This window comes from Canis lupus, chromosome 15 (assembly GCF_003254725.2).
Source record: "Canis lupus dingo isolate Sandy chromosome 15, ASM325472v2, whole genome shotgun sequence".
Classification (NCBI taxonomy): Eukaryota; Metazoa; Chordata; class Mammalia; order Carnivora; family Canidae; genus Canis; species Canis lupus.
This window is the reverse complement of record NC_064257.1, coordinates 3,533,638-3,548,065: the sequence shown is the minus strand read 5'-3', so window position 1 is coordinate 3,548,065 and position 14,428 is coordinate 3,533,638. Positions and strand designations below refer to the sequence as shown.

General features: G+C 39.9%; 1 protein-coding gene across 1 annotated transcript in view; it reads left to right on the top strand.

Moving 5' to 3' along the window:
* The window catches only part of MACF1 (microtubule actin crosslinking factor 1), a 233,078-nt gene that overhangs the window by 98,947 nt on the left and 119,703 nt on the right, over positions 1-14,428 (top strand). The window contains 5 exon segments of the mRNA XM_049093947.1: positions 1,566-1,718; positions 2,241-2,329; positions 5,115-5,250; positions 8,834-11,491; positions 11,493-14,276. Coding sequence (XP_048949904.1) covers positions 1,566-1,718; positions 2,241-2,329; positions 5,115-5,250; positions 8,834-11,491; positions 11,493-14,276 — 5,820 coding nt within the window.

The following is a 14,428-nucleotide window of genomic DNA, read 5'->3' as shown; positions in this document are numbered from 1 at the left end:
ACTATAACTCACACCTGAATGAAGTTTATTTAATATACATTTTCTCTGTAAGGCCCATCATAGCCTTCATTGCTTAGGAACACAAGACACTTCAGAACTATGCTTGGGTCCCTTTTAAATGGCAAAATCTCTGTGACTATCATAAATTCTGTGACTATCATAAATAAATAAAAAAAAATTAAAAAAAAAAAAGGGATCCCTGGGTGGCACAGCGGTTTAGCGCCTGCCTTTGGCCCCGGGCGCGATCCTGGAGTCCCGGGATCGAATCCCACGTCGGGCTTCCGGTGTATGGAGCCTGCTTCTCCCTCTGCCTGTGTCTCTGCCTCTCTCTCTCTCTCTCTCTCTCTCTCTCTCTGACTATCATAAATAAATAAAAAATATTTAAAAAAATAAATAAATGGCAAAATCACCAACAAAAATTGTGGGAAAAAATGGCACTAAATAGATTGTGAAAAGGACACTTGTTGAGAGCTGTATCAGAGCTGAAACAAGAAGATAGAGTGTCCCCTTGTTCTATCTCAGCTGGGAATGTTGAGTATATCTGAGAATGTGCTTATGGCACAGGTATTGATTTTGGGGTTAAAAATAAAATATAGTGAGTACACAAATTCACAAATAGGGAATTTGTGAATAATGAGGATTAACTATCTTATGTCCAACACTCCCACCTCTAAGTATCTTCATTATAGAAATATTGTGTGAAAAAAGGAGATGTGAGCAAAGATCCTTAATAAAGTATAATCTGTTAAAGGGAAATATTGGAAACATTCAAATTCTGTATAATGGAATGCTATGAAACTGTTAAAAAAATGTAATAGGTTTATTATATATTGTATTCTTATTATAAGATAAAGTGTTAAGAATTTCATGAGGAAAATACATTTATAACGCTATACTGTATTTCTCGAAAAAAATTGATGTGTAAGTAGAGCTGGGCAATTCAAACCCATGCTGTTCAAAGGTCAGCTGTACACTAAATTTCTGTGAAATGAGATTAGAGGGACATATATTACACATTTCAGATTATTTGCATTTGTTATAATGTGTATGGAATCTTTTTGTAATTCTAAAAAACTGTGTCTTTCCAAAGGAAGTTTCTGCATGTTCACCCACTTGTATAAAAGAACTATTGTTGGAAATATTAACTTACATCAATTTTTGTCTATGTGAATTAGCAAAAAACTTCTTTATGTCAATAACTACCTCGTTTAATCTCTGTAGACTTCACTCTCTTTACCTATAAATCTAGCAATCATGAAAATAAGGTGTTATATGTAAAGGATTTTTAAAAATCAGTAAATAATTATTGAACGTCCTTCATATATTAAAAAAATGTGCTTTTTTAAGGAAAGGTGCCAACTTAGATAAGATGAATTTAGCTACTAGTATCACACAGTTTTACACCTGTGAACAATGCTCTGGCTGGGTAAATTATATTTATCTTGGGGTTATTTTAGCTTCCTACTGACTTAGGTGACTTTCGTGTCTCTATTTTAGGAAATCAGATGTTAGGCCAGTTTAATAAGACATTGACCAAGATACTGATTTTCTAATTCCTATTTTAGAAAGTTGTTGAAGAGGAAAAACAGGAGCATGTGGAGAAAGTTAAAGAACTTTTGGGCTGGGTGTCTACTCTAGCAAGGAATACACAAAGCAAAGCTACCTCATCCCAGACCAAAGAATCAGCAGACATTGAAAAAGCTATTTTAGATCAGCAGGTGAGTAGAAGATCTGTCTGTCTCTTGTTGGGTAGAATAATATATAATAACACATTAGGTGGGAATAAAACAAATCACATATGGGCCACCCCAGGAATGATTATCTCAACAAATGTTAACTGCCAGGACTTAAAGAAACTTAAGAAATCATCTTATTTGTACTTCTACCTTCTTAATCAACTTTCGTTAGTTCATTGGTAATAATAATCTGAACTGGACAGCCCTGGTGGCTCAGCGGTTTAGCGCCACCTTCAGCTCAGGGCGTGATCCTGGAGACCTGGGATCACGTCCCATGTCGGGCTCCCTGCATGGAGCTTGCTTCTCCCTCTGCCTGTGTCTCTGCCTCTCTCTCTCTCTCTCTCTCTGTCATCCATGAATAAAGAAATAAAATATTTAAAAAATAATAATAATAATTGAACTAAGATAGGATTTTCCCTAGGATTTTTTTAAGCATTATTTCAAATAATTTTGATCCTTTAATTTCTTGGGTTCTGAAGCTATACTCTTATTTCTGTCATGTAGGTTCTGGCAGAGGAGCTGACAACCAAGAGGGAACAAGTCTCTGAGGCAATTAAAACATCCCAGATCTTCTTGGCCAAGCATGGTCATAAGTGAGTATTAGATGAGAGATTATGGCACATCTAGGGGACTGAATCTATCTGACTAAAATTTAGGATTATGGTGAGATTTCAGGCTGGAGAGTTCAGGGCTTTAAGAGCCAGATTATGAAAAGCCTTATAGTTCATGAGAAGAATTAACATTTTACCTTATTGGCTATGGGGAGAAGCCTTATACTTGATTGGATTTTGTTGATGAAGGTTTCTAGGACAGTTTTACAGAGAGTAGATTAACATAGGCCGGAGTGGAGGCCTGAGAGACCAGTAAAGAGGCTGTTGTGATGATACAGGTGAGAAATGATGAAGGTAGAGAAGGGCACAGGTTCAAAAGATACTAAAGATGATGAATTTACAGTGTTAGTGACAAATGAAAATTGTCAACTACAACTTCCAAGTTTCTGGCTTAGGCCCCTGAGTGTATGGTGATGCCACTAATGAAGATAGAGAATACAAAAGCAGGTGTGGATTGAGGGAGAAGAAGGCAGCTTTGGTTTTAGATATTATGAATGTGAGCTCAGAGGGCATCAGAGTGGAAATACTTAGCATGTATTAGGAAGTACCTAATACATTAATTTATGCCTTACGTAGTTCCACTAAAGTTGTCCAATGGGTAACTGTGTTTGTAAATTTAGGATTAATGAGAGAAATCTAATGTGATATAGATCTGAGTCATCAGCATAGTAGAAAGAAAGCATGAGTGGATTACCTTACAAGGGTTCAAGGGCTTCCTGGTTGGTGCTCCTCAGCCTGTAAAGGAAGTTTTACACAAGCATGGGGAAAACTATGAGTGATACCTTAGAACCCAAGAGAGAACAGAATTCTAGAAAAAAAGAAAGTGGTCAAAAGTCAAGAAAGATTGAGACTTGAGAAGTTTCTGAATTGGGCAAGTTGGTGACTGGTATAAAGTGAGGGCATGATGTCAGATTGAGTTTGGTCTGGAGTAGGGAGCACAGGAGGGGAAGAAGGTAGTGATGGGAAAAAGAGACTACTCTTTCAAGAAGCCTGGCCATAGGAAAGGACAAATAATACAGTATACAATGAAAGTAGAATATATAATCAAGAAAGACTTGTTTTGGGGCTCCTTAACTAACTCAGTTAATCATCTGACTCTTGATCTCAACTGAGGTCTTGATCTCAGGATTGAGTTCAAGCCCCTCATTGGGCTCTGCAAGGGTGTGGAATCCTCTTTAAAAAAAAAAAAATGACTTGTTTTCTTAAAAGATCAGAGAGATGTACCTGTGTTTATGGCCTGGATCTCAAGGACCAAAAGGGAGAAAGAGATTGAAGTAATCCAAAAGAGGTTCTGGAACATGCAGGAAAGGATAAAATTCATTAATGAGTGGAAAGTACAACCCTAGACTAGAGTTGAGACAACTTTTCCTCTGAGGTTTGAGGAAAAGGAGATTAGGAAAGGTGTGGATGAAGGTATATATGCCAGAAGTAAAGACAAAAGGTGAGAGAATTCATGCACAGTGGTCTGTCTGCATTTTCTCCTTGAAATAGGCAGGGTGGTTATTTGCTGTGAGTTATGGGAGCTGAGGGCAAGGGAATTAGGATTGACTGGGGCCTCTGAGAAGGGTTGTCAAGAAGCTCTGAGATCTAGTAGAGTCTGGGAACCAGTAGGATCCCCTCCACAGGGACCCCCAACACACACATACGATGTACTTCCCCTGTAGGCAGGAGTAGAGAAGTCCGGTGGTTCAGTTGATCTGGGCAGGAGTTTCATAAGTTAGCAAGGATAGAGTTCAAGGATAATAGCAGGGACCTGATTGTGCTGATGGACTGTGGGGTTTGAACTCTAAAAAGAAGATGTGAAGATCATAGAGAGGACTGATAGATTAAGAAAAAATGGGGAGTGGAGGTAAGGAAGGCTTTGGAAATCTCAGTAAAGTGATGGATAGTTGTAATATGTATCACAGGATTCATTCTCAGAAACAGTATTGAATGAGATAAAGAAGTCTTAAAAAAAAAAGAAAAAAGTCATGAAATTCACCAGATTCAAGATCATGGTCACCTCTAGGGAGAACGGTAAAAGAATGGGGTTGGTGACACATGTACATTGGACTTTGGATATATCTGTAATATCTTATTTCTATGGAAAAGATCTAAAATTGGGGCACTTGGTTGGCTCAGTTGGTTGAGAGTCCAACTCTTGGTTTTGGCTCAGGGTCATCAGACAGAGCCCTGCCTCAGGTTCCATGATTAGCAGTGGGTCTGGTCTGCTTGAGATTCTCCCTCTGCCCACCCCCCTACTCTCTCTCAAATAAATAAATCTTTTTTAAAATAAGAAAAAGATCTAAAGCAAATCTGGTATAATGTCAAAATTTAGTAAAACTGGATAGTTGAGTAGTAGGTAAATAAGACTTCATTTATTTTCTCTTTTGTTTAAAATATTTTATTTTGAAATGAGAAATGGCATAAGAGTAAAGAAAGACAACTGGAAAGGTAGGGTTATAATCAGAAGTTATTATCAGATAGTAGATTCTTGAAGCTTAAAAGTTTAGAATTAGAATAATTTTAGATGATGGCAAGATCTGAGTTTGCTATGTGTGGATTCAATTAAAGTGGAGTATAGGCTCTTTGGATTGGAGACCTCACCAAGAATCATGACTTGATTTGAGATAAATAGGAATATAAGCTAGATGAATATGGAAGAGTGATCAGATCATCCATAGTTAACAGTGACAAAGAAGAATACCATCCAAGGTGGAGAAGTCATGATTTTGAAGCAAAAGATAAAAATTTCTCTCTGAAAGAGCTTCAATGCTTCATCTTCCAGGCTCTCAGAAAAAGAGAAGGAACAAATATCTGAGCAATTGAATGCCCTGAATAAGACTTACCATGACCTTTGTGATGGTTCAGCAAACCAGCTTCAGCAACTTCAGAGCCAGTTGGCCCAGCAGACAGAACAAAAGGTACTTTTACTTTCTTTCTCCAAATGGGAAGGGTACCTTTTGAATGGTATGAAAGCAGCTTTGCTGTTTGAGAATCGTGTTCACTAGCTTTCCATGACCAATGTGACTTAATTTTTAACCTCACCATAGCAGCCATTTGTCTTGTGTTTCTTTACTGGGGTTCCATGATGTATTGGTCAGTCAAGAATACTAGAAGGCACTCATGACCAACGCTGTAGATCCTGGTTCACCGTTTCTGTTGTCTGCCATTTTGTGGCAGACCACAGTTGAGAACATAAATCCTATATTATATGTGATCACAGGGCAGTGGGATTATTCCTTATTGGCATTGTGTCCCAGAAGTTGATAGCCAGGAGTTCTGAATATTGGGAAGAAAAAGGCATGTCCTCTTCCCCCATACTTTTTTTCATATCTACTAAATGAATGAGAAATGTTCATTTTCCAAGCAAACTGGTAGATTAGCTGCACTGACTGAGACGCTGGTTCCCCTTACCCATAGTCATCCCATCATGTGACTTCTTTACCAGTTCCCACTCATATTCACTTCCTGGACCATATGAAATTGTCAAATTCCTCCTGGTTGTCCTGAGTTCTTCCTGGATACTTGTGTGTATATGTAAACTTACCATATTATATACATGTGTCTCTGGGATATATATGTGTGTTTGCCTGCTTATTTCCTATGTTGTGAAGCAATGGCCATCCTGTGTGGGGCAGGTCAAAATTTAATGTCTTGTGGTTAATCAGATTTGGTCTAGATGATGCTCAAAATGATATTCACACAAAACATGCTTTGACTCTGGTCCTTGGATATGAAATTGGTACATCGGGAGCTAGAGTTGTAAAGACCACAAGACAGAACCAGCCATGATTTATTTGAGAGTAGATTTCCAAAAAGAACGTGCTGATTTAGCATTCTCTGTGTCAGGTGGCCCACTTCTTAGTGGCTTATTGCTTCACCATATAAGGGAGTATGTGAAAAGTTTTAACAATTGCTTGCTGAGAACACCCAGTTCTCATTTTGAAAGGTTAAAAAGGGGGAGAAAACAAAAGGAAAGACAAGCTGCTGAGCACCACTACATTGAGCATGATGTGTCCCCGTTATTGTTTGTGCGTTTCATGTGAAGTATTGTTCCAATTAACTGACATCCTTGCTTACAAGTTTCACTAACCCTTTGGAGTTTAAGCACAAATGCACAAAAGGGAAAAGAGGACGACCTGTTTGGGGTTCTTTTTTGCAAAAAAAAAACAAAAACAAAAACAAAAAACAGTCGCATGCTGGACGCTAACCCCAAGCTTACACTGTGTGTGCGATGCGGCTGAGCTGCTCCGTAAGGCTCTCTCTCTGTCTGCCCGAGGCGTGCTGCGACTCTGGTAAGTAGAAGCCTTTTACGTTTCCCTTCCTACTCTCCCTCTGTCTTGCTGTGCTTGTTTAGGTCAGAATTCCCATGTTTGGTGGGACTGAACTGGATTTTTCTGGATTACTTCCCAGCTCAGTGCTTCTTGCCTGTCCTTCAATTAAGAGAATACTGGAAGGAACAGCTTGTAGTCTTTTCTCTGTCTAGCAATTGGCTGGACTCCAGGTCTGTCTTCAATATCAGCATCTCTGGGACTCTAGGAATCTCATAGAAGAAATTAGAAGTTCTCAAAAGAGTCTTTTTCCTTTGTCATCATATCTGCTTCTGAATAGTCTTGTCCTGGATTTTGTTAAATAAAGAGATTATTCATGTATCTCAAAGTGTCATATTCCAGTACGATTTTCCCTTCAGTCTCTGTAGAACTGATACCTGGTAGGTTCTTAGAACTTGGTAGGTTCTTAGTACAAGTTGAACTACTTTCTAGGTCAGAACACAGAAGGGGGATGGGGAACAACACATAATATTTTAAGTAGTGTGCAAAATTCTGTTGTTCTATTATTTAAACAAATATAGTGAGAAAGGGGATGTGAACCAAACGTCTCCTCTCATTTGCTCTGAATTCTTTGTCTCTTAGAGCATGTGACTAACTGAATTTGAAATCCTTGGTGCATGTCTTTAAAATTGAGGGGCACATAGGTTGAGGATTTTAAGGATTTCCTTACTATTTACCAATTTATTTATTAATTCAGCAAATGTTTATTGAACTGCCGCAACTGTTACTAGACACTGAATGGGTGAAGTACCTGCTTTTGCAGAGCTTACTTGACTGAGACAGAATAAAATGCATTATTTAGGAGGCAGGGAAGTGACTGGCAGTTGCTTCAACAACATCCTCCATGGATAAGCTCAAGAAGTAAATAAGGATCAGAAAGTAATACTGACTCAAGAGGGACAGACAAAATCATTTATAGAAAATAAAGATAATGAACATGAACAAGGAGAGGTAGAAAGTTGACAATAATAGAAGTATTTTAAATGGCAAAACACTTGAATGATTTAATTTCAGAATACCATCATTCTGTGATTAAAGGCTTCAAAAAAGGAATTCTTTTAGGAGCTCTTTTTAGGGTTTTTTTTGCAAGGGTCACTTCGGCGATGTGTAAGATTTGCCTTATTTCCTAGACATGGGACATTATAACTCCTGTGTATGATGCAGCTCAACTGTATCATCTATCCTTCATGCTCTTCTGGATCTGATGGTGGAGGCAGTAGTAATAGCACAAGACTTAGATTCAGAACTTGATTTGATTCTGAACTCACTTGTATTGTGATCTTAGACAAGTTATCTAATAACCTTGCAGTGCCTCATTTTCTTATCTGCAAACTAAAGATTAAAATAATTGCTTTCATAGGATTGTTGTGAGGATTAAATATCTGCCTTCAGTAAATTTATTAAGTGCCCAAAAAACAGTATCTGGAAGCATGGTACTTGTAACTGCCTGTGATAGCCTGGACCAGAAGGAAAGTTGCTAGTGGTTCCAGACGCAAAAGTTCCCAGTCTGTTCCTTCCTTGACTTGCTACTTCCAGTTCCCAGAACTAATTTAACTCAGGGTCGTTGCCTTGGGAGGTGCTGGCAATGGCCACCAACTATGACTGCCCCAATTGTAAAGCAGCTGCTTGAGTACTACACACTAGGCTGTTTACAGAGATGCACACCTGTTGTATGGCTACTGGCCTGCTTGAATCTTTCTTCTAATCCTGTGGGCTAGTCCTGCCAAACTCATTATTAGCAGGGAAGTACTATTTCAAGAGTCTTCTGCGTGGGTTGTAACATTGAGAAGTTGTTATATAGAGTTGACTTCTCACTTCTGGGGAACTGGTGTATTTCTAGAGGAACCTTTGTGTGGTGAGTCTTAGAAGTAGTTGATCTTTCACTTTCACTGCTTGCTACTTTGTAGAGCTTGTCACTCAGATATGCTTAATGCTACCCATCAGTCAAGTAATCTGTGATTTTCTGGCCATGTTCAACATTCTGTGGTTTTGACAAATTCTGTTTTAGTATTAATGCGGTCAGGCTTTAGAGTGTTTCCTACACATTGGGGCTCATCCCAGGTTGGGTTCTTCTTGTGGTCAGAATTTGATAAACTGTTGTTCTTTAAATGAATCCTTTAAGCAGTTGGGCTTCTCTGATTCAGTTTTCTTTTTCATTTTTTTTTTTTTTTAGGGTTGCAGAGCAATTGCTGGGGTGATTGACCTAGGCACAGTGGAGATATTTCCCATCTTCAAAGCCATGCAAAAGGGCCTCATTGACCAAGACACAGGCCTTGTGCTCCTGGAATCCCAGGTTATCATGTCTGGCCTCATTGCCCCTGAGACCAGTGAGAAGCTCTCTCTGGAGGAGGGTCTAGCCAGAAACCTCATTAATCCCCCGATGTACCAGCAGTTCCAAGAGCTACAGGATGTCCTGTCCTTAATAAGCAGGCTTACTGAGAGCAAAGGCCTTCTTTCTGTGGTGGAAGCAATTGAGAAGAAAATAATCAGTGAGAGAGTTGGGCTGAAAGTTTTAGAAGCTCACCTGGCAGCTGGAGGTTTCCATCTCTCCCCTAATAAGAGCTGCATTAACCTAGAAGAGGCTTTTCACCAAGGCCTCATCTCTGCAAGGCTTCACTCAGTGTTAGAGTCTTCCCTGAAATCATCCAAGAATTTGATAGACCCCAACACAGCTGAGAAAGTCAGTTTGCTGGATCTGATGCAGAGATGTATTGTTCACCAGGACTCAGGGTTGAAACTGCTGCCTGTCAAGCAATTGGCAGGGGGAATGGTGAGCTTGAAATCAGGCCGGAAGGTTAGCATCTTCCGTGCAGTTCAGGAAGGCCTAATAGATAGGCAGGTCACTGTCCGGCTGCTGGAAGCTCAGCTTTTTGCTGGTGGCATAGTAGATCCAAGAACAGGACACAGACTTACCGTGGAAGAGGCTGTAAGACATAATTTGATTGACCAAGACATGGCCTGTGCTCTTCTCATAAGGCAGCTTCAGACAGGAGGCATCATAGACACAGTCACTGGGCATAGGCTGACCATAGATGAAGCCGTGAACAATGATCTAGTAGCTGCTAAGATTGCCCTTGTGATTCTGGAGTCCCTTTGGTCGTTCATGGGGTTGCTGTGGCCTGAATCTGGAGAGATCCTCCCAATCACAGATGGCTTGGAACAAGGTCTTGTGTCTACTGAACTAGCTCATAAAATCCTTAGTGGCCGACAGCATATTAAAGCTCTATTTCTACCAGCAAGCACAGAGGTTTGGTCCTGGAAAAAAGTAGTAGAAGATGGTATGTTGGACAAAGATCTTGTTGATAACTTAAGATCAGTTTGCATACCTGATGTGATGCCCCACATGCAATTAGCAGATTCTTCAGAACGAAGCAAATTGAACATTAATCCTGGAGCAGGAGGTCTGCCACGCAGCCAGAGCCAGACAGAGGGCATGGTAAGCCCGAGTGAAAAGCTGTTGTTTCAGCTGATGACTCACAGCTATATCAATGTGAGGGATGGACAGAGGCTGCTCCTGTTAGACAACAAACTGATAGAGACACTGACAGCAAGAGATGAACATCAGGCAGGTCCTCCAGAAATGTTTGAAGTTGGACATCAGAGACTAGAAACTCCTGAGGGATTACAAGAATCGATAAATGTCAAAACCACAGAAACTTTCTGTGATGGGCTGAGTAGGCAGCCACGTGAGTTCCAGGCTTCCTTTCAGAATGAAGAATATCCTAATCAGGCAGATTGTGCTGAAGCAAAGGGCAAAACGACCACTGTAGAAATTGAAGCTTCCCCAATAGAGAACTTTCAAAGAGACCTATTTGTGGGGGAACAAAAAGTAAGAAATCCAAATGTTGGTACTTTGATGGTCTTAGATAAAGGCAAATCAGAGTTAAAAAGACAATTGCTAGATACCAAAAAGGAAGAACTAATAGGAATGTCTACCAGAGAAAATGTTAGCAGGAGATTTCTCCATATAGTACCCACTGAGGAAGCTGAAGATGTGACCTTGGCGGCAGGCAGAGATCCTTTTTCTGTTGAGAAACTGAATGAAGAATGGCAGACTCCCGGAAAGACTTCCTTTCTGTGTCGGACAGAACAAGCAAACACACTTGACATTGAAATTCCAGGTGAAAGTGAAAGGCCACTCCTAAAACCCCAAAGCAAGAAGTCACAATTTCAGAGGAAAAAAATGCTAAATTTAGAATCAAAACTAGAGTCTGAAAATAACATGAATATTCCTACTCTAGACAAAAAGAAAAACTTAAGTAAAACATTTTCAGGTAGAGATGACCATAAACAAAATCCAGAAGGACATGACATTGTAGGTGGTAGTATGATGACATTAGAAAAGACAGATGCAGAAGATAATGATCATGAACCCTCTCTGTTATGCAGTCATCCTTCAGAAATGCTCCAGGAAGCTACCTTAAATACATTATCTGCACAATTACTAGATAGTGGTATCATTCACGAAAACACAGGTCAGAAGCTCTTACTAAATGAAGCAATAGCCCGAGGTATCGTGCCCAGTCACACTGCTGTGAAACTTATGGGAAAACTGAACATGTTTCGGGGCTTTTTTGACTCTCAGACCTGCGAGTCTCTGACCACTGAAGAAGTCATTGATGAAGGTCTTATGGATGAGAAACTGTTACATAATGTCCTCATGGCAGAGAAAGCTATTAGTGGAGTCTTAGACCCCCGTACCCGCACACTCTGCTCTGTGAAGGAAGCAGTTGCATTTGGACTTCTTGACACACAAACAGCCTCCAGAATTTTAGAGGGGCAGGTGGTGACTGGTGGAATTGTTGACCTGAAACGAGGCAAAAAGGTTTCAGGTGACTTTGGCCTCAAATCTTGGCTTGGTGGACTGTGCTGACCAGACAGAGCTTATAAATCTGGAGAAAGCTTCCAAAGGCAGAGATGCTGAGAAAGCAGTGAGGGAGAGATTTATTAGCTTACAAATGGAGACAACTGGAATCATGGACCCTGAGAGCAAAGCTCCTTTAACAATCATGCAGTCCATTGACAGAGGACTTCTGGAGAGAGAGGAGGCTATTCGGTTGTTGACAAAGCAGGTGGTAGATGGAGGTATCATTCACCATATATCTGGGATGAGACTTTCTGTTGATAATGCCTTTGAACATGGCATCATTGATGAAGATTTAGCTAAGCAACTCAAAAAAGCTGAGAACTTAAGCGTCTGTCAGTTTTTTCATCCTGAAACGAAGGAAACTCTTTCCCTTCTGGAAGCCATAAAATTAGATCTTGTTACCCCAGACTTGAAAAGAGAAATCCAAGAAATTCAGGCTTTGACTGGAAGCTTTGTGGATCTCATTTCTAGCCAGAGATTGACCTTGGCAGAAGCTGAAAAAGAAGGACTGTTAAGTAATAAAGCAATATTGTCTTCAGGAATGGTGCATGGGATTGTAGATCCTGAGAATTGCAGAATAGTTCCTTATTCAGAATTAGTAAAGAAATGTAAGATTGATATTGAATCTGGTCAGAGATATCTAGAAGTAATTCCCTTCTCAGGCATTAAAGATGAGGCTAGTGACAAAGTGCTAACACTGTCTCAAGCAACTCAGCTTGGAAAAGTGGACTTTTTATCTACACTGAAGGTTCTGGAAGCTCAGGCAAATACTGGGGGAATCATAGATACTGCCACAGGGAAAAGACTGACTTTAGCATCAGCTTTGGAAAAGGAATTAGTGGATGAAAACATGGTCAGAATTATTGCGTCTCGTCAGGTAGTAAATGGAGGAATTGTTGACATATTTAATGATCAGAGAGTGACTCTAAAGGAAGCTGTTGAGAAAAGACTTATTAGTCCTGAGCTGGCAACTATGATCCAGATAGATACTTTAGAGTCCTGTGATCACAGGGCTCAGATTGAAAAGCAAGATGGAATTGAAGTATGTGAAATAGAAAAGGAATTTCTAAGAAAGGAAATGTTAATTGATTGCAATCAGACTGCTGGAATGAATAATGGTAAAGGAGCAAGTGAGAAATTATTTCAGATTGGAAGTCAGTCTGCACAAGGAAAGGTTAAAGCAAGAGTTTCTGACAGGGGACAGGCCAAAAAGAGCAGAGATATTTCATTAAAGGAATTAGAATGCAAGGCTCAAGATAAAAGGAGAGCTTCTCCAGATGCTGAAGAATCTGTCAGTATCATAGTTCCTGGTCATCATAAAGGTACACCATTGGGCCAAGGTTTGGTGACACACTCTCACTCGGAAGTTTGTAATTTTAAACTCAAAGAGGTGGCTAGTGATGACATGGAAAAAAACACAAATGAAGAGCAGGAAAACATGGGGGCCCACAGAGAAATTACTTCTCTTATGAAACATTCTATATCAGGTCCAGTTCCTAAAGAAATAGTAGAAAACCAGGAAAGAATTATTTCAGAAGTACAAGAATCAGATTATGAAACTTCAGGCAAATTGCCGAGTGAGCAGAAACCAATGAATACCAGCGAGAAAAGTAAGAGGGGGAAGAGGAAGATGATAATAGAAGAAAGTGTCAAAACATGCAAACCAATTCTTTCTGAAGAAAAGTTGAATCAAGAAACCACCATTAGAGCTGACCAGGGATCCAATGTAGAGAGTCCACCTGTGGAAATAACCATAAATGAAAAAGGAGAAGAAGCTGGTAGAAAGCTGGGATTTTCTATAATTTGTAAAACTCAAAACTCTTCCCCAGTGATACCCAAAGGGATTTCTGTAAATCAGGATGCTTTAACATTCTCCAAATCTTATCAGGTCAGTGAAGGAGAAGCAAAAAATCTAAGCCTCTCCTTAATCTTAAAACAAGAAGAAAATTTATCCCAAATTACTGGTGGGGCCCAGAGTGAACCATCCTCTTCTACGATCCCAAGACCTGAAGGATTACATTACCAGGAATCAGTTAGAAAGGCTCAAGTTGCAGGCAGATCCCAAATTTCTGAAACAAACAAGCCTTTCCAAGGAACCATCAGACTGGAGACCAACTCTTTTCAAGATTCTTGTGTTACTTTTAAGACCAAAGAAACCAAAGATCTGATTTGCTCCTCTGATGGATGTAAAGAAAGGTCATACCAGGAGCTACCTTTTGACTCAACAAGAACTCTTAAGTTAGAAGAAACTACAGTTTCTACAGTAGACCCAAAAGAAATCAATTATCTGGAATTCTCAGACAGAAAGGACTTTCATCATCAGGACAACAGAAGTGATGGTGAAATTTGTGGAGTTCTTGCATCTAACATAGTAACAACTCAGGAAATGACGGGAGAGAAATTTCTAGAAAGGTCAAACTCTACAGTTACAGGTGTAGAAGCAGCATCTTTTGAAGGCATAGCTCAGGGTGTTCCCAGAGTCTTAGTGTCCCTTCTTCCAGAGAAACTGTTCAAAGATGTGTCTCAAAAAGAGAGTTCAGGGCAACAAGATGCCACCATTAGTCCCACTATTCCAGAGACCAGTGAAGAAAAGCCAATACCACACGTACACCCTACATTGAAGATGGCTGAGAAGACACCACTGGAAAAGCTCAGAGAAAGCCCTGGTGGTGAACAGACTCCCTTCACGACTACAGCTGGGGGAAGGGGAAATGAAGGTGTAAACCTAGAGCCCTCCAGAACAACTAAAGTAAGTTTCCCATTTGGCGTGTTTGTATACATATTTTTTAAGATCTAACTAGTTTAATGCTAAAACTCTTGACTGGATATTGAGTTTACAGTATGTACAATTGTGTGCATACACACAGTTTCGGGAGACTAGAGGGTTCTCTAAGGTATAAC